Raw genomic sequence first — 27,014 nt, forward strand, 5'->3', positions numbered from 1 at the left:
TCCCCTGGAAGCTGCTATTTGTCATGGTGAGAAAATGACAGCTCCTGAGTGAGTGGAGGTTATTTTGTTTGTTTATTAAATTCATATCCTACCCTTTCTCCCAAAGTTGCCCTGGGGCAGGGGCAAACATCAAGTGTTAAATGACTAAAATTTTCTTCAAAACAATTCCTATACAGATTTAAAAACAACAACTAATTAAATACAAATTAAAGATGCCAATGCAGATTTAAAAAATAGCATGGAAGAAAAGTTCAGTCTCTTCTCTCTCCTGGCTCTGTGATCCCAGTTCAATTTGGACCCCTCCACAGTTGCTTTTAACAACTATTTAGAAGAAATGGCGGGGGGGGGGGTTGTTTCTGATCATGGACCTCTGACTTTTCATCAAGCTGATTCTGCAACACTGAATTCTTTTGCAAAATTGCTAAGGGTTTTTAACATGAGTGGTGGCTCTCCTCCATGTGTGGTATCTTTGCTACAGTCTGCTGGGTGCTATTATTATTGTTGCATGCCACCTCCAATCTCCAAGTGGTGCAAGATTCCAGGGGGTTCCAGGCGCTTTACCCAGGGTTTGTGTTTCCTTTTGGAAATGAGGCACAGTGGAGACTGTGGTGTCTTTAGGCTGTCAGGTTTATTTACAGATACATATAACCTGAGCCTATGGTGGATGGGTTTACAGCATCAACACCCCCCCCCCCAAAATGTCTTGCTTCTTCCATAACTACAGTCTTGGATCTAAGAATGTCTAACCATGCTCTCTATGCATCTAACTCACATTGCTTCTAACTTTTAAAACTGGCTTTATCTATTGATGGAGGGGCCACACCCATTTTCTGTCTGGTTCTCTGTTCTGGTCTGATCACTTATCACTTAATTAGCTTTTGACACTTTGCTGATTCCAGGGATTAGAAGTGTCTTAGCACCCCAAGCTTGAATGATATTCTAACACTCACTGGATCAATGAATTTTAGAAGTCTAGTACCTAACTTAAAACACATGAGTCTGGCACCCAGTTTTAACACCCTAAGCATTAATTAAATTCTGATACTACTGGACCAGGAATTTAGGGGAGTCTGGCACCCACACACTTGTAACATTTCTTTATTAAATTTCTATACTACCCCTCATCTGAAGATCACAGGGTAGTTTGCAGGTAGTTTGTACCAGAGGTCAATGTTTCCTGTGCCCTGATTTTTAAAGTCTACACTGGGAAAGATGGCAGTAAGAATAGATTGGCCATAGAAACTCCTGCTAGGCCATGTGAAATTCATTTTCATATTTTACCATGTTTTTTCCGCATTAAAATTTTTCTATTTAAAGTGGCTACTGGAGTCCAACTGATACAACATAAAACAATCTGTTTAGACTATTAAAATAATCAATGTTAAACAAGAAGCATTATCAGAAGTGGCAACAGTTCATTAACTCTGTTTGCACAGCAGTCAGTAAAAACACAAAATGCCTCTTCAAATAAATAAGCTGCTCTGCCAAAGGCAGGCAAGTATGGCAGGCACTAGAGACTGTATTAAAAAATGCCCCGTTCTGCATCCAATGGCAAAAATGGCACAGAGCAGCAGGGCCTCTGATGGGGATCATATTTGTTCAGGCAACATTGGATGGCCGCTTATAGATTGCCAGAATATCTACATCACCATAAAAACAAAACCAAGGACACGTGTGCATATGCTAATTTATATACATACAAATTCAAAAATGTAAAAATAAATTCATCTTAGTATTTGAGGAAGACAGTGACCAGGTAAGCTGTACACCTGGTTGGTCTGCTTTCCAGATGCTGAAGGGCAACTTCAAGGCCCTGCTTTTTCTCATTTAGGTTTAAAGCGGACTTCACTGTACTGCCCTCTGTAATGTTAGATTACGCTAGGTGGAAGATTGTTTTTAAGGGTCCAGGTAACATAGTAAAGGTAAAGGACCCCTGACCATTAGGTCCAGTTGTGACCGACTCTGGGGTTGCGGCGCTCATCTCGCTTTATTGGCCGAGAGAGCCGGTGTACAGCTTCCGGGTCATGTGGCCAGCATGACTAAGTCGCTTCTGGCAAACCGGAGCAGCGCACAGAAACGCCTTTTACCTTCCCGCCGGAGCTGTACCTATTTATCTACTTGCACTTCTATGTGCTTTCGAACTGCTAGGTGGGCAGGAGCTGGGACCGAGCAACGGAAGCTCACCCCATCGTGGGGATTCGAACCGCCAACCTTCTGATCAGCAAGCCCTAGGCTCTGTGGTTTAATCCACGGCGCCACCCGCATCCCTCTCCAGGTAACTTAGGCAAGCATATAATAACACAATCTTCCTTATCTGATATTTTGGTTTAGCATTGCCATTCGGCTGGGCAAGTATCCAGCACTCTAAAGTCTGAAAGTCTTTGTGGCCGAACCAAAATATCAGATAAGGAAGATTGTACCTAGTGGTGTCATGGGACTACTAGGTTCATAAAATACTTTCTGATACTGAAACAGGGCTCAGAGCTGTAGTCCAATGGTAAAGGGTTGGAATTAAAGATGTGAAGGCCCAGGAAAATGGAACATAGAGAAGGGGAAAGTATTGGTTCTCTTCATAGGGGGAGGGATCCAGTTTTTTCCACTGGATGAAAATGGCAGTTTAGGGAAACATAAATAGTATTTTCTCTTTCAAAATGGCTGGGTTTGTTTAGCATTTTAAAATAATACTATGTAATACTATAGTCAAGTGGTTTTATCCAACTAACTTCTCACAACAGACGCATTCAAATTAATGGATCTAAGTTAGTCAAGTCCATAAATTTCAATGGATCTGCTTTTAGTAGGACTAAGATTGGAAGCAAGCAACCCAAAATAAAGAGACAGTAACATGAGACCAGCTTATGACTCTGAGACTTAAACTTGAGATGCTGAGACTGGACCCCAAAATCTATGTCTTGGGGCCTCCTGAAGTGGTGGAGATGGAAGAAAGAGCAGTAACTCCTTTATTTTCTACTTTAATGTTTTCAAAGTATTTTTGTCTCTCAGCTGTAATCTTTGGACTTGTATTGAAACCCCCAGCCGAACCCTGGGTGCATTTTCAATGCCAATCTGAAGAGTCCACTCAAGTGGTGGGTAAATATTAAAAATATTAGCACACAGTATTTGCACCCTACACTAATTACAACAATGCAGCCTTGTGTATCTGCCTCGGTGCACCACAGTGCAAACCAATACGGTGTAAGTAAAGAATGTTGGGGAAGACCTGGGAGAGACCAGGGTTCAAATTCCCACTCTGAGGGAGCTCATTGGGGAACCAAGAGCCAGCCACCGTCTCTCAACCTAACTTTTTCTGGATATAACATGGGAGAAGAGGGAACCACGTATGCCATCTTCAGCTCTCTTGCATGTAGGCGACTGCGGGGGCTAGCAAAGGAGGACTGTCCACTCGGCCTCCCGTTTGCCAGCCCGCAGCAAACACATTTCTCTGGGTTTATCGACAAGCCTGTGATCATGGTTTTGCTGAAAGGATGAAACCCGACTTGACAGAACGTTGGCGATGCCGGGAAGGGGCTGCCTCGCTCTGTCAATGCGTTTGACGGATGCTGTGAAGCCCCGCCCCGCAGGCATCTAATTGGCCCGCTTTCGCAAAGGGGAAGGGGTGCCCGGTCGGTTGAGTCGCGGGACATGACGTCAGAGGAGAGTGACGCCGCAGCACTTCAGAGAGGGCGGAAGAAGCCGTGGAGATGCCTCCGAAAGGGAAAAGCGGCGGCAAAGGGGGAAAGGGTAAGGGATGGGGGGCGCTGACTGGGGGTGGGATGGGGTGAATGGGATGAATTCCAGCTGCAACCAGAGAACCCAGGAGTCCTAGTTTCCTTATCCCCAGCCAGGTGCTGACAACAGGGACACCAGGAATCCTGATTTGTCTTCTCTGCCTTACTCTCCCAGAAGGGACAGTGCAGCCTAAGAGTCTCTGCTTGCCCCCCAGGCCAGCCCCAGCTTCTCTGGAAGGACGTGCCTAACCCTGCACATCTTAAACCGGCCTGAAGCAGATTTAAGCACCAGGATGACGTGCAGAGATCTCCGAGACATGTGGGTTTCCACACGTGCCTGGGATGCCCTAATAGGTTTCCAGCCCCTTGACTCATGAAGAGACCGGTTTGTGGTACAGCATATCCCAGATCAAGGATATATAATCCTGTGGCCCTCTAGATGCTCCCAACTCCCATCGGCCCCAGTCAGCCAGCAGGGTCAGTAATGGTGTCCATTGTACTGCGTTTGGAGAGGCATGAGCCCTCCTCCCCAGCTGCAGATGGTACAGAACAGCGGTTCGGATACACATAAGTCACAACAAAGTGAGGGGATACTTTTTATCAGGACCAACCAGTGTTACAAAACAGGGAGCAATTTTTCATATTCTCTCTGGTACAGTATGCTTCTTCAGGCAGAATGTCAAGCAAAACAGGAACGGGGGAAAGAAAAAAGCTTTCATTGTGATTAAGTTCCCTGTGCTGTGATTGTGCGCTTTCACATCCTGCCTGCGTTCAAGTAGGGTGAGCAGCCTTTGCCTTATAGCAGCTTAAGTCTAGCATGCTTCTGTGCATTGCTGTGAGATTGGCAACCTGGAGTTTGGCTGCACAGGGTGCACACACAGCCGAGCACCAGGTGTGGGCTTGGCACTGTGGAAGGAAGGTGTCATAGCGTACCCAGGGTGTCTCACCGTTGCCTCTGACCTTGTGTGTTTTCATAGGTGGAGCATCCTCTGGCAGTGATGCTGCAGATAAGAAAGCCCAGGGCCCCAAAGGAGGTGGCAGCAGTGTGAAGGTGGGTGTTTTGTATCATTTCACCTTGGATAGTGTCCCTGGGGTGCAATTTTAGACAAGAAAGAGACAAGAATGTATGTACAGTGTAATTCAGCTAAACTGGGGAGGGTGACTTGCTTCCTGATCTCTAGCCACTCAACACAGCTAGCTTGACATCAGTCTGCACAAGGAGGGTGGGGGTTCTGTGGCCCTCCAGATGTTGTTGGACTACTGCTGGCTGATGGGAGTTGGAGTTCAACACCTCTCCCCTACACTAATGACTTCATGCTATGGGATGCACAACTACGTTTCCGAGCATAATTCAAAGTGTTGGTGTTGACCTTTAAAGCCCTAAACAGCCTCGGTCCAGTATACCTGAAGGAGAATCTCCACCCCCATCATTCTGCCCGGACGCTGAGGTCCAGCGCCGAGGGCCTTCTGGCAGTTCCCTCATTGCAAGAAGCAAAGCTACAGGGAACCAGGCAGAGGGCCTTCTTGGTAGTGGCGCCCGCCCTGTGGAACGCCCTCCCATCAGATGTCAAAGAGATAAACAACTACCTGATATTCAGAAGACATCTGAAGGCAGCCCTGTTCAGGGAAGTTTTTAATGTGTGACATCTTACTGTATTTTTGGTCTTTGTGGAAGCCGCCCAGAGTGGTTGGGGAGACCCAGCCAGATGGGCGGGATACAAATAATAAATTATTATTATAAATTATTATAGTGAGATGGGGTAATGTAAACCACATTAAATTACAGTCAAATGCCAGAGCTGTCGTTGGTTGCATTACTTCTTGAGGGATAATAATAATAATACATAATTCATAATAATTTATTATTTATATTCCGCCCATCTGACTGGGTTGCCTCTTCAGCCAGAGTGGTGTATGCTTGTCTAATCTGCATTCTGCTTTTTTGTAGGTGAGGCATATTCTATGTGAGAAGCATAGCAGATGCCTGGAGGCATTGGAAAAACTCAAGGCTGGGGTGCGCTTCAGTGAGGTAGCCTCTCAGTACAGCGAGGACAAAGCCAGACAAGGGGTATGTGCCTTTTTCTGTTTTGTGCTGACAGACCACCTTGTTGCTGTGGTTGCCACCTTTCCCTTGCTGCCCTGAGGACTTGAGAGAAAGAGGCAGCCAAGGTGCTATAGTCTTGCTTTTGCTACTTCACTGCCTGTTCTGCTGTACGATTTGGAAACACTCAGCTAATTGAAATCTGGATTTAAAAGACTAGAGTGAAGCTTAGCTGCAGCAGAAACACAGAGGCGGAGCCAAGTGAAATCTGTGTGTACAGCACTTTGCAGAAGTAAAATGAGTTTTAAAAAAGACAGGTCTCTGGCCTCAAGAGCTTTCAGTGGAAATCCCAACAGAAGAGGACACAGGAGGTGAGGAGGCTTGGAAAGGTTCGAAGAACAAACTTAAGCAAAATGTTGACGATATCTTAGCAACCTGACCTACAGGAAAAGCAAATTAGGCTTGTCAGGAGCACGTGCAGAAAGCAAGCAAGGTATAGCATATTGGAGAGGGAACTGAGATCCAGCTGTAAGGGCTTGTGCATTTTAGAGTAAGGAAGGGCAGAAGAGAGGTTGGGTCTCCTGGTTGATCACTGGAAGATGTACAGGAGACTGGTGAGGGCTTCTCACTCTCACTTCTGTTATAGCAGCCACTTCAACAACCTCCTTCCTCCCTTTCTAAATTAGATTGTTAGAATCTCTGATGTGTAGTAACTCAGATGTGGATTTATATGTGTACAAAAAGGTCAGCACAATGTGGGGGCTCATGGGGAACAGCAGCCCCGTCCCCCCAGCTACCCTGGCTCTGGTTGGTGGCCCTGAAGTTCTGCTAAAAACTAAATGAACTGAAATCTGCCCAACAGCCCTGCTATAGGGCTTTAACAGTCTCCCATTGATCTTCTTTTCCAGGGAGATCTGGGCTGGATGAGCAGAGGCTCTATGGTGGGGCCCTTCCAAGATGCAGCCTTCGCCTTGCCTGTCAGCAGTATGGACAAGCCCGTGTACACAGACCCTCCTGTGAAAACAAAGTTTGGCTATCACATCATAATGGTTGAAGGGCGTAAATAAAAAAAATGTTTCTCTGTGATGCTAAGAATTTATTCCCTTTCATTTAAACCCTTGGTATGCTTGTGTGAGAAATAGAAGGTTGATTTCCACACACCCTCCCTAGGTGTGTCAAGGCTGGTGTGTGTATACCATGGTGGGGTGAGACACCGTGTGTGTATTGGGAATCAAAACTGAAACATTGAGGGTGGGTAGTGTAGAAAGGAGGCACCCAAGGAAGGACATGATAGACCTTAATGAAATTATGCATGGTGTAGAGAAAGTGCATCATTCCCTCCTTCTTGGTTTAGCCTTTAGTTTGGCCTTTAGTTTAGACAGCTTTCAAATTCATGGCCAATAAGGCTGTAAGTTCAATTAGCCACTGAGGCTAGGCTCTGTATGTACCAGACATTTAAAGCACCCTCCTACCCCCCAAAGAATCTTGGTAACTGCAGTTTGTGAAGTGCACTGGAAGTTGTAGCCCTGCAGTGGCTAAACTACAGTTCCCAGGATTCTTTGGGGGGATTCATGTGCTTTAAATGTAGGGTGTGTATGTAGTCTTGATATTCAGTCGCTTCAGAATCAGAAGCAGCATGGCTCTGAATATCTCTGTTTGTGGGGAGCACCAGCAGGAGAGGGCTGTTACCTTCATGCCTTGCTTGTGGACTTATGAAGAAACTTCTGACTGGTCACAATGGGAAAAAGGAGCTTGGCTAGATATGGACCATTAGTCTGATCCAGCAGGGCTCTTTTACGTGTTTTGTTCTTCCTTGGTAGGTGGCAGCAACAGCAGCAATTCTTTAAAGCTGGCCCACATGACTGGTAAAAAAGGGCTATGTTTTATTTTTATTGTTTTGCAGCAAACATGACAAGCAACCTTCAGGGCACCTCAGAAGGGGTCCCAGATGGGATAAATGGGGTGTAAGGGGCTAGCCCCCTGTAACTCTTTGAGGGTATTGAAGGGGAACAACCTGCAGTCACCCATTAATGATTCAATATCAAGTCCAAAAATTAGGGAGTAAAACCTAGGATCTCAAGCATGTAAAGAAAGCCTTCACTCTAGCAGTGTGGATGTCGCTTACTTCCCCCAAACCCCACCCTTCCAAAATGCTAAAGGCAGTTTCTGCATGATTCCCAGGCATGCAGTTTATATGGCTAAAATTTCTTAGCTTCAGGAACAAAGCTGCATCATATGCGCTTAGACCAGGCTCTACAGCCCAAGGACCACATTCTCTTCTGGGGGCCAGATGTCAGTGGTAGGCAGGGCCAGAAGGAAATGTGCGTGGAATAATGGATTCATCACCTTGCCAACAAAGGTCCGTATAGTTAAAGCTATGGTTTTCCCAGTAGTGATGTATGGAAGTGAGAGCTGGACCATAAAGAAGCTGATCGCCAAAGAATTGATGCTTTTGAATTATGGTGCTGGAGGAGACTCTTGAGAGTCCCATGGACTGCAAGAAGATCAAACATATCCATTCTTAAGGAAATCAGCCCTGAGTGCTCACTGGAAGGACAGATTCTGAAGCTGAGGCTCCAGTACTTTGTCCACCTCATGAGAAGAGAAGACTCCCTGGAAAAGATCCTGATGTTGGGAAAGATGGAGGGCACAAAGAGAAGGGGACGACAGAGGATGAGATGGGTGGACAGTGTTCTCGAAGCTACCAACATGAGCTTAACCAAACTGCGGGAGGCAGTGGAAGACAGGAGTGCCTGGTGTGCTCTGGTCCATGGGGTCACAAAGAGCCGGACACGACTAAACGTCAACAAGAACAAAATTTTACCTTTGTTTAGTAGGCCAGTTACTGGCAAACCCCTTTCTGTCCATGCAGGCTAGCAAAAAGAATGATCAGAGTTTATAGCCAGGCACAACATCCTATATTTTCCTTTGTGTTGTTAGATTTAAACAAATGTCAAACATAACTTGAGAGTGCAGAGCAGAGCCAGGGAAGTGTTTGACACAGGTGTGCTGTGGTCGGGGAAGAGTCCAGAGTGCTGGGGCTTCATTTGGTCCACAGGCATGAGAAACCCCTCCCTGCTTTAGACCATTGTCCGAACTTTATTTTAGTGGCCACAACAACTCTTACAAGCCTTGCTATAAGAGCTCTTACAAACTAGGTTTCCATTCAGTTCCATTATCTCTCCACACTGACAATCGCCTCTCCTCTTCCTTCCAAACATAAAACCCAAAATGGGTTAATTACACCACAATGGCCAGGTTTATCTCCAGAGAGGGGTCCACTTTTCAGCATCTTTATTTGAAAGCTCATCCCATGTAGTTCTAAGAGATGTACTTCTAAGTAAGAGGTCTAAGTCTTGGGCAGTCTTAGCTACATAGCCAAGGAAGGAAATGCTTTATAGCATACATGCTGAAACTGGATGTCCGGACTAGTTTTCCAAAATGTGAAGAAGTACATTGCAGCTGTTTCCACAGGGTTGTGCAAGGCTTCACATAAATGCATGGTGGTGAACCCAGCACCTTCGTGAAGAACCTGGGAAGAAGGGCCAGGCCAGGCCTAATTAACAGATACAAATGGTTCTGCAGGACAAAAGCACATCAGTGTGCACCGATAGATCTCTGCAGGTGCCAGTTGCATAAAATAGTTTCTCGGTTCAGGGTTGAATGCCTGAGTGTGCCTCTGTTATGCAGACATCTGAGAACCACAGGAACTGTCCTAAGTGATTCTCAAATTGAGGAAGGAGCTCTCCCTCCTTCTGATAGATTTTGAATTTGTGGCTTATACACAAACAAGCAAAAACAATGCTTTTAAAACAGATTTGAAGCTGCACATGCAATAAAGGAAGGCAAATACTTCCAGTTAGAACATACTAGAAATGTGCATTGCAAAAAAAATCATGTCCTTTTACAGAAGTAACTTGCATATAGGAGTTCACCATGGTTAGGCCCCACAACCACTGCATTCTTGTACAAATCGCTCAGTTGTGCTTGTCCAAGTGTCCTTCCTTTTTTTTTTATAAATATTTATTAAGGTTTTTACAGAAAAGAAAAAAACATCCAATAACAATAAACAGTATTACTTTGTTTAACAAAATTTCATATCCTCTTTGAACTTCCTCACGCCTCCCACTCCCATTTGCATCATTAATAAATTTTGTCCAGCAAATTATCATCTTATTTCCAAATTTTAAAACCGCTTATTTAATTACAATAAAATTGTTCTCCTGCAAGTTTGTTTTTCTTAATCTCTCTTGTCATCAGTTCCTGATCTATTTTAGTGATGGCCAATTATTTATAACTAAGCATCTTTCTTAACATTCCAATAATTCATAATATTTTTGTAAGTAAGTCTTAAATTTCTTCCAATCTTCTTCCATCCTTTCTTCTCCCAGGTCTCGGATTCTGCCAGTCATCTCCGCCAGTTGCATATAGTCCATCAGTTGCATCTGCCATTCTTCCAGTGTGGGTAGATCTTGAGTTTTCCAATTCTTAGCGAGTAGTATCCTTGCTGCTGTCCAAGTGTCCTTCCTGATCAGTTCTGTTTCATTGTTTTAGTGGGCTGTAGAGAGAAACTTGGCGTCTGTAAAGTGTGTCTGTATAGTTTTGGTATGGAAAATAACGACATATTAAAATTAAGTGTATCTACATATTTGTATGTCCACAAAACACCCAAACCCCTGTGTGTAACTACAGGCAATGCAATAGGAACCCTTCTGCAAATAGCAAGTGCAATACAGTAGTACCTCGGGTTAAGTACTTAATTCGTTCTGGAGGTCCGTTCTTAACCTGAAACTGTTCTTAACCTGAAGCACCACTTTAGCTAATGGGGCCTCCTGCTGCCGCCGCACCGCCGGAGCACGATTTCTGTTCTTATCCTGAAGCAAAGTTCTTAACCTGAAGCACTATTTCTGGGTTAGCGGAGTCTGTAACCTGAAGCGTATGTAACCTGAAGGGTATGTAACCCGAGGTATCACTGTATAACTCTGTCAAAATGGTAACAAAGTATCCAGATGTGCCTTTTTACAGAGGATGCTTTCACTTCACCTTGTTTTCTCAATGAATCCCACCAATTTATTGGTGAAATATCTCATTTACCAGTAAAACCTGAGCTGAAATGCTACGGATGGCAAGAAGTTGTTGATAAAACATTTCCCAATAGACTGGCGATAAACTTCTTGCCACCTCTCTGTAAAACCAGTCTGGCAAGTATCTGTTAAAAGCAGACCTGTCAAAAGAGCATATTCTGTGTATGAATAAAGGTAGGGGTGACAATGGATTCAAGAACCAAGGCATTTGCCGTGCCTAAAGAATGGCCCAGCTGGCCAGGAAAAGACAATCAGCAAGCATCATCAGGTATCCTGGCAGACAAGACAGCCATAATACTATCAAATCCCTGTTTCAGACCACCTCTTTCTGTGACGTTTGTATTATGATTTGGGATGGTTTGACTAAGGAGCTGGGCAATTTCTAAAGATTTTAAAAGTTGGTACCTTTCTGGGTCCCCTCACCACCTAGGAAAGGGGTGGGGTGAGGACTCTGTTGCAACAGAAAAATAAAGATCTGCCTTGCTTTCCTTTAACTGGTTTCTGCCTCTACCCTTTCTTCCCTGGCCGACAACGGACTTAAGGATATGAGCTCCCTTGGTGATAAGTTGGGTTGTAAAAGCCAACCTCCCCCCCCCCCCATTTTAAATGCTACTTAGACTAATAGAGCTGGGAGGGATCCTGAGGCTCATCTAGACTAACTCTCTATGGCAGATGGTTGGGCTGTACCTAGAAATCGGTGTGGCCGTGGGAAGGGAAGCCAGAAAGAAATGGCGAGGTATTGGAATAACACTTGTACTGTAGTTTATAATAGTGAATTTTGGGACACAATGGAACGGTAAAAGATTTGGATTATTATAAAAGATGCAGAAGGAAATGATTAGCAATAGGACCCACAAAGGAGAGATTCTTTGGAATTTTGTTTCTATGTTGTATGTTGGGTATGTGACTGTAAAAGCAAACCAAAGAAAGAAAGGGGAAAAGAAAGAGGGGGAAAAGAAAAAGAAATGTCGATGTACAAATCGACAACAACAACGTGCGTTGCTAATAATAACTGTGCGACAAACAACGACGATGCTATTATTATCAATAGTAATAATAACGCAAATAGAAACGCCGATGCTGCTATTCTAAGCGCGGCAGGGTTGCATCAATGAAAGGGTTAATGCCCCTCTCCGTTCTGCCGCGTGACCCAACCATGGTCCTCCGTTCGTTCCTCTTTCTGCAAGATTCCCCCACCCACCAGGATTCCTAAGGAGCGGATTGGTGAACATTTCACGCTGGCCGCCGAAGAGCCCTTTGGTTGGCCGAGCGGCGAGAGCGAAGCGCTGCGATTGGCTGGATTGCCGTGTTCCTCGGTTCAGCTTGAACGCTGAGTTTTGCGGCGCGGCTGGCTCCCAAAGTTCGGGAGCGGCGCTGCAAGAGGGAGCCGGGAATGGATCGGGGCTGTGGAATGGGGCTGCCGGTGCTGGTGCTGGTGCTGGCGCTGTCCTGCCCGGCGGGCGCACTAGAAAACGGGTTGGCACGGACGCCGCCCATGGGCTGGCTGCACTGGGAGCGCTTCCTCTGCCAGGTCGACTGCGACGAAGAGCCCAGCCGATGCATCAGGTGAGCGCCTGGGATCTTGGGCCAAGAGGGCTGCCTGCGTTTTCATTCTTCAAAAACAAAAGCAGGATCTCAGCTAGATCCATCTATCCAATCTCTGTTAAAAAAAAGGAAAAACTGCGAAGAGTCTGCCACCTCCCATTCTACTGTCAAACTTCCTCCTGAGGTTGAGTCGGAATCTCCTTTCTGGTAACTTGAAGCCATTGGTTCAAGTCCTGCCCTCCAGAGCAGTAGAAAACAAGCTTGCTCCACCCTCGATGTGACAGCCCTTCAGATACTTGAAGATGGCTATCATATCTCAGTTGCCTCTTTTCCAGGCTCCAGTTTCCTCAACCATTCCTCATTAGGCTTGGTTTCCAGACCCTTGGTCATATTGGTCACCCTCGTCTGAACACATTCCTGCTTGTCAATGTCGTTGGACACAGTACTCCAGATGTGGTCTGACCATAGCAGGATAGAGTGATTCTATGACTTCCCTTGATCTCTGGACACTGTATTTCTGTTGATGTAGCCTATAATAGCATTAGAATATTTTTATTTGTTTGTTTGCTGCTGCATCAGGGTGCTCTTGGGCCTTAGGACATCATTGCTTGCATTTGGGTTCACAATTTGTTAAATTATACCTTGTGGGTTCAGGCAACGTCATCTTATCACCTGCTACAAGTTTTTAAACTGGCTTAGCAGAGGTAGAAAGATTGTGCCACAAGTGGTGTGCTTGTATACATGCTGAGACTTGCATGGAAGCATCATAGCTGTTCCCTTTGCATTTAGTGGCCTTTCAAAGTGAATGCTTGTATAAACAAAGGTAAATTGCTTATATATACATACAGTCTCTCTCTCACACACCCACACCCACACACCCACAGAGCACTTTATACCTGTGTGCGCACACATGAGAGAGAAAACTCTCTCTGTTAAATCCATCAGGTTCATGAAAGGTTTGCCAATATAAAGGTGTACCGCATATATCTGTTGCCATTAATGTGGGCTAAGATTGTCCATGGCTGGGGAACCTGTGGCCCCATGTAATATTGGACTACAACTTCCATATTTCCTAGCCAGTGTCCATGCTGGCCATGAAGGATTGCAGATTCCTCATCCCTGTTCATTTTAATGAAAGGTTGTCACCTTTCATTGCATGGTTCCTTTGTTTTTTAAGAGACACTTTAACCAGCAGATGAAGTTTTATCATCCATACAGATCTGGAGCAGGGGAAGGTTCTGTCTGTTGACTTCCTCTTTGCAACTGTTAAAGGAACAAAAGCCTTTGACCTTTAAAAGGTTACAAGATAAGTCCAAGTGCATTAATTACCATATGTGACACTTTGAAACTCCAAAATCAGAAAATGTGTCCACAATTGCCAGTGTGTAGTGGCAAACTCTGACTTATCTGCTATCGATAACTCACAATTTGCCAAGTGCAGTCAGAAACTGGCATATGCTGGTGTAGAAGTATTTAGCCAGGAGCCCCAAAAATACATTGAAACTCCTGTGTACTACAGCAAGCCTTGAAGCTGAGGGAGACAACTCTCTTTGCAGGAGAGGGAAAATACGTTGCATATGCATTACATTTCTGGGAGCCTGGGCAACAGACTGCCTTGGATTTTTGTAGCCCTGGTTTTACGGGCATGTCGAAAGCACGTCAAAGTGCAAGTAGATAAATAGGTACCACTCTGGCGGGAAGGTAAACGGTGTTTCTGTGTGCTGCTCTGGTTCGCCAGAAGCGGCTTAGTCATGCTGGCCACAGGACCCGGAAGCTGCACGCCGGCTCCCTCGGCCAATAAAGTGAGATGAGCGCCACAACCCCAGAGTTGGTCACGACTGGACCTAATGGTCAGGGGTCCCTTTACCTTTAGGATATTCTGGACCCATCTGGGACCTGGCCTGTGCTTGCAAACAGAATGGTAGAATGGTCTCTCTGTGTGTATCAGTTCAGATTGCAGATTATTTCCCCACTAGATAAACAACAGCAAATTCTCTGTGAAGAGAATAGTAGAACAGCTGAGCTGAACCTGGTGTCCTAAGTTTCTTTTGTTTTGATTGCAATTCTTTATGTAGGGGCACAGCCTACAGTCTGAAGTTCATTGTGCCACCTCATTCTGCTAAATATGTCAACACAGGTTGAAGAAGCAAGCTGTGCAGTTTGCACATATCCTATGACTGGCCTGGCCGATATTGTAGTTTCCTCTTTAATGGTCTACGTAGCCTAAACATAAGCTGTTCCTCATTCCATGGAATATTCTGTGATTCAAAAAGTTGGCTAAACTTTCCATGTATGTAAATCATCATGATTTGTTTTAATATAGTGCCATGACTTGTACATGGACACTTTATATAAAAAGAGGTCCTCATCTCAAAGAACTTACAGTTTTGCCCGCTGGGAAGAGGAAACTTTGTGCAACAGAAAATATGAGTAAAATGAGTAAGAACCTTTTCAGCTGGGGGACAACAGTAAGGGGCTGAGCCAATAACTTCACAGAGGTGATGAGTTTTGCAGGCAGTTAAAGGCTGTTGCTGCAAGGCTCAGAATGCATAGAAGTATTGTTTCATTAGCCACATAGGTGGGGCTGTAGGCACTTCTCAGTCATAATTATTGTAATTTGTTGTTTAGTCGTTTAGTCATGTCCGACTCTTCGTGACCCCATGGACCAGAGCACGCCAGACACTCCTGTCTTCCACTGCCTCCCGCAGTTTGGTCAGACTCATGTTTGTAGCTTTGAGAACACTGTCCAACCAAATTATTGTGGTTGGAGGAGGAACCGGCAAGCCACTCCAGTATCCCTGCCAAGAAAACTCCATGGACAAAGACAACAGGCATATAATTATTGTAATAGCAATATTTAAATATGAATGGTTGGGAGTCTGCAAACACTAAATACTATCTTGTATTAAATACCTTCCAGGTGTGGGTTTGTTTTTGGGCGGGGAGCAGGATTGCCAGTGGAAGCAGAAAATACCATATTTTTCGCTCTATAACACGCACCCGACCATAACAGGCACGTAGTTTTTAGAGGAGGAAAATCCGTAGGCATGCCACGCGTAGGCATTCCCTCCATAACACGTACAGACATTTCCCCTTACTTTTTAGGAGGAAAAAAGTGAGTGTTATGGTGCAAAAAATACGGTAGTTCTATTTCAGTACAGACAAATATAAAATAGATGTTCTTCACATTTTTTCTGGTTAAATGTCAGTCTTAATTTTAACTGATGTAGTCAACCTGTCCCTGTGATGTACCACTTTTAAGCTCCAGATAGGAAACCCCACTCCCATGATGGAATGCTCCCTCATTTAAGAACAAATAAAACCTGCATGTAGAAAGTGAGTATTTCAGGAAAAGGGCTAGGTTAGCACCCTTCCCTTCTCCTTGACATGCTAGTGTTCTGTATGGATAGTTTCTGTTTGTTTGCATAGAGCATTCCATTGTGGGAGCCTCTATTTCTGAAGTAGTACCACAGATCTATAATCTACATGAGATTTAAGACCACTAAACATCAGTATGTTTCTGTGTGCATGTACAATGTCTCTCTCTCTCCATAACAAAAATGTAAGATCGTCATTTTGCAGCCCCATTAGAGGATTTGTCGTGAATCATTGCAGTCCTGGGTTTGCATGAAGGCAGGGGAGGGGAGACAGGTCGTCCAGTGGTAGTGGTCATGGCATGGGAGCAAGAAGGGAGGAACACTGAGAGGCGGAAAGTGATTGCAGAATATATGAGTAGACATTTTGCTATTCCCCCCCCCCATCACTAAGCAATATGATATTGGATTCTCATTGGATTCTACTTCACTACCAGCTCAGTGTTGGTACCCAGCTTTTGGGACCTTAGCTCAGTGCTAGAGCACTTTTGCACACAAGAGGAGTCCAAGGTTCACTCAGTCCCTGGCGTCTCCAGTTAAAAAGGATCAGAAACCTAGGGTAATGACAGAGACCCTCTATTGCAGTGTTTTTCAACCTTTTTTGGGCAAAGGCACACTTGTTTCATGAAAAAAATCACGAGGCACACCACCATTAGAAAATGTTAAAAAATTTAACTCTGTGCCTATATTGACTACATATAAAGTAATTCTCTTGAACAGGAATCAAATAAACACAGAGAAAGTATTTTATAATTACTTTATTATGAAATAGTAAGTAAACAGAAATATGAAAAATTATAAAATACTTTATTTTTAAATCTTTTGAAATTTTCAATTTTTCCCACGGCACACCAGGCAACATCTCGTGGCACACTAGTGTGCCGCGGAACAGTGGTTGAAAAACACTGCTCTATTGCACAAATTTCTGGAGAGCCTCTGCCAATCAGACAATGACGTTGGGCTATATGACCTGGAGGAAGGCAACTTCTTATGACTTTCCTTTTTTGCCCTCTTCAGCGAGCAGCTGTTCATGCAGATGGCAGACCTTATGGTGTCAGATGGATGGAGGGACGTTGGGTACCAGTACTTGTGTATCGATGACTGCTGGATGGCTCCAACTCGTGATAAGCAAGGCAGGCTCCAACCGGATCCAAACCGTTTTCCTAGTGGGATTCGTAAGCTAGCTGACTATGTAAGTGGGTTCTTGCTGACCTTTCCCCCAAAGCTTCTTCCACCTTGAGGTCAATGAGAACATATAAATGAGGAGCTGGAAAGGATGATGGAAATGGGAGGACTTCCTGTGCCTGCTCCCCTTTCACAGTGTGTCCCTAGCGCTGTATAACTGCAGGGCTGAACATGACAAAGAAAAGCATTCCCCATCTCTAGATTTAACCATGCATAGGCATTGCTAAGAATTGACCTGAGCATGTCAATTTAGACCAGCATCCTCTTTCCAACAGCAGCCAGCCTGCTGCCCAATACATCACAAGCAGAACATGAAGGCAGCAGCTCCCTGCAGTTGTTTGTCTCCAGATTCTGGTATTTAAAGATAGACAGCCCACTGGACATGGAGACTCTACTGTGCTCTCCTGGCTAGTGGTCATTGATAGGATAGCTCCTCCCATGTCCTGTCTCATTTTCTTGTGTCATCCCCTTTGTAGAGTAGCATCATACCTTCCATTGTTGAAAAACTAGTGCACCTTTTCTTAGCCTATTTTCTCCCCACCCCATTAACTAAAAGCAGGCCGAATTCTTTTGATTTATGCTGATAAAGCATAAGCTTTCCACTCCAGAAACCTTGCTGTGTTTCCCCTCTCAATTACCTGCAATCCAGGTCCACTCCAAGGGGCTGAAGCTGGGCATTTACGCAGATGTCGGGAACAAGACATGTGCTGGTTTTCCTGGCAGCCGCGGTTACTACGATTTGGATGCTGACACCTTTGCTGGCTGGGGGGTGGACCTGCTGAAGTTTGACGGCTGTAACTTTGGCACCCTGGAACTGTTGGCAGAAGGTATGTCCCAGAGCAGGATTTGCCAGGAGGTCAGAGCGAACCTTTTAGCCTGCGTGGAATTTACTATTTACCTCGACCTTGGATAGGGTCACCCAGTTCACTTTCCTGGAAGCAGGAGAGAGGGCTTTAAGGAGGAATATGTGACACACTTTGTCCTTCCTCTCTCCGCTCCCAAAACAGCTCACAGTAAATTTTCTGAACTGTCTATACTTGGAATAAGCCACCAGCACCTTTGCCACTTCTACTCTCCCCTCTCTCTCCCCACCTAGCTCCTGATCCAAAAGCTCTCTCCTGTTTGGGGCTTAAGGCACTGTTCAGGGTGCTTCATTTTAGGAAGATAATGACACACTTAAGTGCGTTCAGAGGAGGCGACTAGGATTTGGAGGGTGGGTGTCAGGAATTACTATGACAGTGACGAGGAACTTCAAGCCCTCCAGAGGTTACGAGACTCCCAAATCCTGTCAGCCCCAGGTAGTTGGGTCAAAGGTCATGGATGCTGGCAGTTGCGTGCAACGTCTGAAAGGCCACAGATTCCCCATCCTTGATCCAGAGCCAGAATTGATGAGTCTCATTGGCTTTAACTTACAATGAGGAAATGAGCCTCATTGGCTTTAACTTACATTTTTGACTTCCTTATTGAAGACCTTTGAAAGAAAAAGTAAAGGTAAAGGGAACCCTGACCGTTAGGTCCAGTCGCAGACGACTCTGGGGATGTGGCGCTCATCTCGATTTACTGGCTGAGGGAGCTGGGGTATAGCTTCTGGGTCATGTGGCCAGCATGACTAAGCCACTTCCGGCGAACCAGAGCAGCACACGGAAACACCGTTTACCTTCCCGCTGGAGTGGTATCTATTTATCTACTTGCACTTTGATGTGCTTTTGAACTGCTAGGTTGGCAGGAGCAGGGACCGAGTAACGGGAGCTCACCCCGTCGCGGGGATTTGAACCGCCAACCTTCTGATTGGCAAGTCCTAGGCTCTGTGGTTTAACCCACAGCCTGCGTCCCCTTTATAGGTTAGGTAGGTGGTAAGCCTTGACCAGGGCTGGTACAAAGATTGAGGGTGCCCTGACAAAAATTCCCTCTAGGACTCGCGCAGCACTATCCTTATGCCCTCCAAGATAAGCTTACAAAGGGGCAGAGAGGTGAGTGGTGGGAATTGGTGATGAGTGTCAGGCTTTGCTTATTTGTTTTAATTCTCGGGGGGTGTCTCTGCTCTTTGCCACCAGGTTATAAGAACATGTCTCATGCTTTGAACAAAACAGGCAGAGACATTGTGTTCTCGTGCGAGTGGCCACTGTATGAGAGACCCTTTCGGAAGGTAAGGAGAGGCCGCTTTGCAATCTTGCTCTTTCTCTGGGGCATATTGCTGGACCACAACACCCATCAGCTCTGACAGTTGGCCATGCTTGCAGGGCTGCTGAGGGCTGTAATAGTAATTCAGCACCAGCTAGAGGACCAAAGGTTCCCCACACCTGTCCTAGGGCAAGGGCTGGTAACCAAATGTTGATGGACTACAGGTCCCATCACCCCTTACAATGAGTCATGCTGGGCTGGTTGAGGTCTGATGTGAGTTGGAATCCAACAATGTCTGGAGGGTCTTCACAGGTTCCCCATTCCTGCACAGTAACCTCTGCTTGTGATCTGCATATGAGTACATAAAACAATCAGGAAAGGTGACTGTCATTGCCACACCAGTCATATTTGGTGTGCTGGGAGCCTGTTTGGCTATGTAATAGTGAAACCCATTGATTGTGATGTTAGGCTGCACCTTGGGAAAAGCATCTTCCCGCATTGCAACAGGAATGACTATAATCCTCCACACCCAACTCACCAGATTAATCATCTGAAGAGATGGGAGGGTATGATAACACTTCCCTCCTTAGCTGATTTGCAGGGGTCAGCCAAGAGAAGGGGGGCTTTGTCCTGGTGTGCATGTATGCTTGCTGTATGCAGGAGAGTGTGGGGTGACCACGCCAGCTGTCAGGAGTGGTTCTCGGAGAGAAAAAGGTTCCTTACTCTTGCTGCAGTGGCTCCTTCTGTGTTCAGAATGTGTTATGTTTAGTCTCTTAGGGATATATAGATGGCAAGAAGGGGGCGTTATGGGGAAGGGCCGTAGCTCAGAGGTACAGCATCTGGTTTGCATGCAGAAGGTCCCAGGTTCAACCCCCGGCTTCTCCAGGGAGAGACACTCTGCCTGGAACCCTGGCAATGCAAACAGTGCTGAGCAACATGGACCTGTGGTTTGACTTTGCGTAAGGCAGCTTCCTATGTTCCTAGGAAAAGTTTCATGGGGCAAATGACTTCAGGAGAACTTGCAAAAATGGAGGGAGCCCTATCCAGGTCCTTCCCACACTTTATTTAAAGCCAAGTTGAGTCAGTGCTGCAAAACCCTGTTTTGGCAACTGCCCTGCACAGTCTCTGGTAGAAGCCAGCCACATCCCCCACTGAAACAGTCCATTCCATTCTGACGCAGTGCTCAATGGGACTGAAATATGACACATATCTTAAATAAAACAAATAAATCGTTGCCACCTCTTTTCTCTCTCTGTCTTTACTCCTCTGCCAGCCCAACTACACAGAGATCAAACAGTACTGCAATTACTGGAGGAATTATGCTGATGTCTACGATGCCTGGGGCAGCGTCAAGAACATCTTGGACTGGACTTCTTATAACCAGGACAGCATTGTGGATGCCGCTGGGCCAGGGGCCTGGAATGACCCGGATATGGTAAGAAAACCTTTTTCTGGGTCACTTATTCCAGATTCCACGCTGCTGCTCAAGCATCTAAACCCTCGCAGCCTTCCTGAGCCCTGGAGAGGGGCCTGTAGCTCACTGGGACAGGAGAACCTGCCTAGATTTAAACTCTAGCAATCCCAGATAGGGCTGGAAGAGGCTTTAGTCTGAAACCCTGGAGAACTCCTGTCAGTCATTGTAGGCTGGGAGAGTGGTAGCTCAAAATGTACAGAGGATATCAGGCTGGGGTAGGAGGCTGTAGACCTGTCTTTAACCCAAATATGCATTTGGGGACCCAAATATTATTACTATTAATTCTGTTTTTGCCCTTATTATTTGTATGGCGGTAGCGTTGCAGTTGCAACCCACCTTATGGCTTCGTGGTGGGTCCTGACACACTAACTTGAAGACCAGTGCTGTAGAGCAGTAGGTCCCAATTAGCTATGCACCATGGACCCCTTGTTTTTCAAAAGACTAGCCATGGGACCCCCTACTTTTGAAGATTTTGATATATCTATGGTATATTTTGTTATGTGAATGGTGCCACGGACTCCCTGGGTGAGTTTTCTGTGGCCCACCAATTGAGAACCACTGCTGTAGAGAATATTGAACTCGATGAACCAATTCGCTGATTCTGGCATAAAATAGCTTGTTGTATTCCAAAGTCATTGCTAAATTTATAAAGCACATCCAGTCCCGGCTGCTGAAGAAGGTGAGTCCCTGCTCATCAGTCTTGCCTTGAGTATTCCCCAGGTACCTGCTTTTTATTTATTCACTCTCAATCTTCCTGCAAGCCCAGACATCTGCTTTGCATGGCTTTAGCTTCAATTCTGGGTTGTATATTAATTTGCATGTTTTCTTCATGTTTATAAATTGACAATAAGCTCCTTGTGTTCCTTTCAAGAGCTTGGCTGCAAATACGTTTTTAAAATGAGGCCCACATGGAAACTCAGTGTGGTATAGAGTGCGTTTTATGGCCAAAGTGTCTCTGCACCATAAAATTTCTGCCTATTGGCTACAGCCATTTGGGATGCCCTCAGGCTATTTCAGCTATTAATTAAACAAGCATTAAAAATGGAACATGTGAGAAAATATCATGGCATCCCTGTGCAGGGCCTTCCTAAGAAAAATACAGAGCAGCAGAATATAAAGAGTTTGATTCCTAATTCAGGCCCCAATCACAATATACATTTAAATCAGTATCATACCACTTTAAACAGTCATGGCTTCCCCAAAGAATTTTGGGTACTTTAGTTTGTTAAGGACTCTGGGAGTTCTTAGAATACTTTTACGCTCCTCATGGATCTACAACTTGATATAAAAAAATAAGTTGTAGATCCATTTTTATTAAGTCTCCAACAATATTTAAAAACATTTATCCTTTTTATTTTAGCATACAAATTTCTTCTTGACTTCCCACCCTTCCTTTCCTGATTTTTTTTTTACTCCTTTTTATTAGCTGTTTATAGATCTACAACTTCTAAAATGGTCTAAGAGCCGGTCCTCCTTCTCAGGGACCCTTGGAATGTAGCTCTGCGAAAAGAGGGATTTCATAACAACTCCCGGCACCATACCAAACTACAGTTCCCAGGATTCTTCAGGGAAAACCATGGCTCTATATTTATTATAGTGGTGCCATATTGCTTTAAAAATGTAAACTGCAGATAGAGCCACACATTTTAAGCGCACCGATATCAGGCTATAAAAGTTAGCCTAAGCTGTTCTGCTGGATTCACTTTTGGTGACAATCTCCGCTTGAAAGGCTTGTTGGAAAAGGTCTTCGTTAGGAGCCAAGGAAACAATAGAGATGGTGCCTCCCTTTGCAATGGGCGTTGCAAAGAGAAGGTGCTACCAAAACAGTGGTACCTTGGGTTAAGAAATTTATTTGTTCTGGAGGTCTGTTTTTAACCTGAAACCGTTCTTAATCTGAGGTACCACTTTAGCTAATGGGGCCTCCCACTGCCACCGCCGCACGATTTCTGTTCTCATCCTGAGGTAAAGTTCTTAACCCGAGGTACTACTTCTGTTATGTACTGACGTTCTCACTCTGGGCCAGCAGGGGGATACTGTAGATAGTTATGCAAATGAAGGATCGAAAGTGACGTTCAGTGATTGGATGGATACTGTAGATAGTTATGCAAATGAAGAAGCGAAAGTGACGTTCAGTGATTGGATAGTTTTAGAAAGTTGTTACAGTAACGTGGTACTGGAGCTCTATATAAGCAGGCTGACTGAGCCCTTCAGTTCAGTTCTCTTCTGTTCTCTGAATAAAGAAGAGCTGTTTGAAGAATCACTGTGTCATCTGATATGTTCACCCACAACTTAACAACTTCCGAGTTAGCGTCGTCTGTAACCTGAAGTGTTTGTAACCCGAGGTACCACTGTAAAGGCCTTATTTCTACACTGTGTGGAGCAGACCTTCTGATGAGGTAGTATTTGCCAGAGACCATTACACTGAGTCAGGCTGTTTGCTCATCTAACCCAGAATTGTCTACACAGACGGGCAGCATCTCTTCAGGGCTTCAGGCAGACACAGGCTTTTCCTGAAACCTTTCCTCTCGTCTTCTTAACTGGGAATGCCTGGGATTGAACCTTTTCTGCGCAAAGAACATGAGCTGAGCTGTAGGAGTGGACGTATCTGGTGATAATTAAGGGCTGGATTTGGCCCTGCGGCCTCCAGCGGCTAATCACCAGCCTAGTTCCCTTCCTTAGTGTAGCATCCTGATACCTAAAAGTTGTAACCCCCTTCAATATGGTAATTCTCCTCTACCACCCTCCTATGCTAGCTGGTGATTGGAAATTTTGGGCTGAGCTGGGATCAGCAAGTAACTCAACTGGCACTCTGGGCCATCATGGCGGCTCCACTTCTCATGTCCAATGACCTGCGTCAGATTAGCCCACAGGCCAAGGCTCTTCTCCAAAACAAAGAAGTGATAGCCATCAACCAGGATCCACTGGGCAAGCAAGGATATCGAATTACCAAGGTAAGAATGCCATGGGGAAAAGGTGTGTGGAGAGTAGGAGGAGGAAAGTTTTGAAGCAAGGTGGTTTTAATAATAATAATAATAATAATAATAATAATAATAATAATAATAATAATAAATTTTATTTATACCCCGCCCTTCCCGGTTCAGAAAACTGGGCTCAGGGCGGCTAACAACAAATTTTAAAACACTCAATTGATGCAACCAAAAACAGCATAAAATACAGTATAAAACATGAATAACAATAAATTCAGAATTCAAAAATCAATGTGGGGTCCTATTTGGGCCAGCGAGGAGACCAGGGGAGAATTAGCTGTGGGATCCCAGAGCGGGTAATCTTCATAAAAAGGGGAGGGGGAGGGAAGGAAGGAAGAGGAATAAAAGATCAGGCTAAGTTCAAATTGAAAGCCAGGCGGAAGAGCTCTGTCTTACAGGCCCTGCAGAAGGAAGTTAAATCCTGCAGGGCCCTGGTCTCATGGGACAGAGCATTCCACCAGGTCGGACTCTTCTGTTCTCAGTCTTGATGCCTTTAGCCTTGTTTTCCAAACTTCCCAAACTTGAGCCGCCAGCCTTGTTTTGGACTACAGTTCCCATCATCCCTGACCACTGGTCCTGCTAGCTAGGGATGATGGGAGTTGTAGTCCAAAAACAGCCAGCGACCCAAAGTTTGGGAAATTGCTTTAGATGAAGTTGAAAGGCTGTACTCATCCAGATCATGTTCCAAATACAAATGGGACGCAACCCCACCAACCTCAGTTAGGCCTCACCTGCCTGCCTACTTACCTACAGCAATACCTGGTGGCCCTGCTGCCAGCTTCCTTCTCTGTAGCCTCAGTACTGCTATTGTAAAATTCATTACTTTTTAAGATTTCCTCCCCTACATTCAAGCAGTATACACATTCTACGAATGAATTAGTTAGCTCTCCCTGTCATCTGGCTTTGGCTCCAGATCCTGTTTGTAGGGCTTTCTGCTTTCCCTCCCTGCCCGCTTCGAACAGGCACCAGCAGCAGGTGATATTGTTAATTCATTGAGCCTAGTATTGTCTCCTCTAGACTGGAAGTAGAGGAACTTGGGCAGAGGTCTTTCAAACCACCTGCTTCCTCATCCTTTTAATAGGCAGTTCTTTTAAGGAAGTACATTTTAAGTTTCTTAAGAGCCAGTGTTTTGCAGCATTAAGAGTGTGAGCTGGGAAGACTCCTTTCAAATTGCCTCTGATGTGAACTTATAGGGCGGCTGCTTTGAAGCAAGCCATCTTTCTCCCTTCCTTAGATGACCCATTTAAATAAGAGGTGAGGGGTCCTTTTCAGCTTGAGGGCCACATTCAGTTAGGGGAAACCTGAAGGCTGCATTCTGTGCAAAATTCCCAAGTTTATTCACACATACACCCACTCACACCCTTTCCATCCAGGCAAGCGAAAGGCAGCATCACAGTTCCAAGATGGTTACAGCTGGACAGTACCACTCAACGAAAGCATGGAACAGGACTGGAGAGACACAGATAAAGAGGCCTGGAGCTTTTCATTTGGCCCCTACATCCAAAATTCCCTGCTCCAAATTTAAACGAAGTTTCCCATTTTGAATAGATAGATAAATATCCTGAGTGCAGTCGGGAAACATCTGGAGAGCAAGAGGTTCCTCGCTCTGCTTTAGAGCAATAAATAACATTGGATCAGGGTTATCACAGGATTGCTTCCTCCAGTATGAACCTGCTGAAATCTTAAGATCTCCATCGGAGGCCTTCTGGTGCTCCTGCTAGAGGAATATAGAGACAGCCTTGTCGGTGGTGGCCCCTTGTTTATGGAACACCCCTCCTTGAAGGGCAAAGAGTCCCCAACACGATCTTTTATCATTCTGTCCTTGAAGCCCTTTTAGTTGTTTTTTAAGGGTTCACCATATAAAGTTTCGTAAACTTTACTTGTCGTCTTTGTTGTTTCGTTTGTAAGCAGTTTTGTACGTTAACAGAAAAAGCACTCTAGAGAGCAGAGATGGGGAGCCTGTGTCCTTCCAGGTGCTGATGGACTACAGCTCCCATCACCCCTGCCTATTGGGCTGGTTGGCTGTGGCCAATGGGAGTTGGCAGCCCAATATCTGGAGGGCCACAGCTTCCCCATCCCCGGTGATTGTTACTGCAGCTGGTAATGGATGTTGTGTCTTTCCAGGAAAACCACTTTGAGCTGTGGGAGCGGCCCCTGTCGGGCGGAGCCTTTGCCATTGCTGTGCTGAACCGTCAGGAGATTGGTGGACCACAGGCTTTTGTCTTCTCTACTGCCTTCCTTGGCAGTGGCTTAGCTTGTAACCCTGCCTGCTCCATCCAGCAGATCCTTCCCACCAGCGAGGATTTGGGGCTGCACAACTGGGTTTCACCCTTGAAGGTGGTGGTGAACCCAACTGGGACAGTGCTGCTGAAGATGGTGGTGACTGAGGAAAAACTGTTTGATAATGGAAACAAGCGCTTTCCAGAGTTCTTGTAACATAGCATATTCTTCCCCCCTTCATTTTTTTCTCCCAAGGAGGACTTTTAAGCAGAAGCAAGTAACCTTCCTACAGGGGAAAGGTTGCTACAACATCAACTCCTTAGTTCAGTGCCACATTCCTAATCCTGCAGTGACTTCTAAATTTCCTTACAGTGTAAGAACCTGCATTTCTGGACAAGTAAGCTGGAGATAGCAGTCTATGCCTTATTGCGCTTTGCCAAACACGGTGTCAACACCATGTTTTCGTCTTCTACCTCTGGGGGATGCCAAGCACGATGAATGTAGTTGTGTTAAGAAAAAGGCTGTGGTTATACACCAGTAACTCCTGTGGGCAGTCACCTATTCCTCCAGTTTACTCAAACCACAATATACACAACTTTGTTACTTTTAGCCCTCTCCCCCCACTACCTAAAGATAATTATAGCACAGGTGAGATTACAACATGCACACCCCATTGTACCTCAGGCACTTTTCTGAAAGCCTGTTTCAGCAGGACACTTTTGAATAAATTGTACTATGCCTATTTATTGAACTTCTATTTTTGCCTGTGGGTTTTGTTTGTTGTGTAAGCCACGTTGTATGGGGGGAAAGCAGTCTTATCAGTAAATCTAGGGGAAATCTCAGCTGTGTTGCTACCAGTAAGTTTGAAGTCATCATGGACGTTTCATACCACTAAGCCTCACTGCTTCACTAAAGTGATCCATACAATGTGATTGTACAAGAGATACTGGCAAAATGTTTCCAATGAATCTTTGCTGTCTTTCTGCCATGAACTAAATCCCTGTTGCTGGCAAGGGATAATGGAAGTGAATTAAAAATCCACATGATCAAGCTATTGGGGTTTTCGTGTTATATTCCATTTGCTGCTTATTGGTTAAAGGAACACAATGGGAAAAATCAGGTCAGTTGTTCTGGCCAAATACAATGAAGCAAGAAACTAAAATTTGCTTATGATTTCTTGAAACTTAAATGTTTGTTTCTAAATTTTTAACAAATAAAGGTGCAAAAATCTTAAAATTTAAGCATTCTAAAGAAA

General features: G+C 45.1%; 2 protein-coding genes across 2 annotated transcripts; both read left to right on the forward strand.

The window, feature by feature from the left end:
• The first annotated feature begins 3,595 nt into the window (after positions 1 to 3,595).
• Positions 3,596 to 6,855, forward strand: PIN4 (peptidylprolyl cis/trans isomerase, NIMA-interacting 4). The gene is made up of 4 exons (XM_081896763.1): positions 3,596 to 3,741; positions 4,706 to 4,779; positions 5,677 to 5,796; positions 6,678 to 6,855. The coding sequence occupies exons 1-4, from the start codon at positions 3,702 to 3,704 to the stop codon at positions 6,834 to 6,836; spliced, it is 393 nt and encodes a 130-aa protein (XP_081752889.1). The 5' UTR covers positions 3,596 to 3,701; the 3' UTR covers positions 6,837 to 6,855.
• Positions 6,856 to 12,087: 5,232 nt separating this feature from the next.
• On the forward strand, positions 12,088 to 26,813 carry GLA (galactosidase alpha). The gene is made up of 7 exons (XM_081896732.1): positions 12,088 to 12,419; positions 16,790 to 16,964; positions 17,607 to 17,784; positions 19,012 to 19,103; positions 20,352 to 20,513; positions 23,306 to 23,503; positions 25,664 to 26,813. Exons 1-7 carry the CDS (start codon positions 12,247 to 12,249, stop codon positions 25,973 to 25,975), a joined length of 1,290 nt encoding a protein of 429 aa, XP_081752858.1. The 5' UTR covers positions 12,088 to 12,246; the 3' UTR covers positions 25,976 to 26,813.
• The last annotated feature ends 201 nt before the right edge of the window (positions 26,814 to 27,014 follow it).

The sequence above is a fragment of the Podarcis melisellensis genome, assembly GCF_964234715.1.
Source record: "Podarcis melisellensis genome assembly, chromosome: Z".
Lineage (NCBI taxonomy): Eukaryota > Metazoa > Chordata > Lepidosauria > Squamata > Lacertidae > Podarcis > Podarcis melisellensis.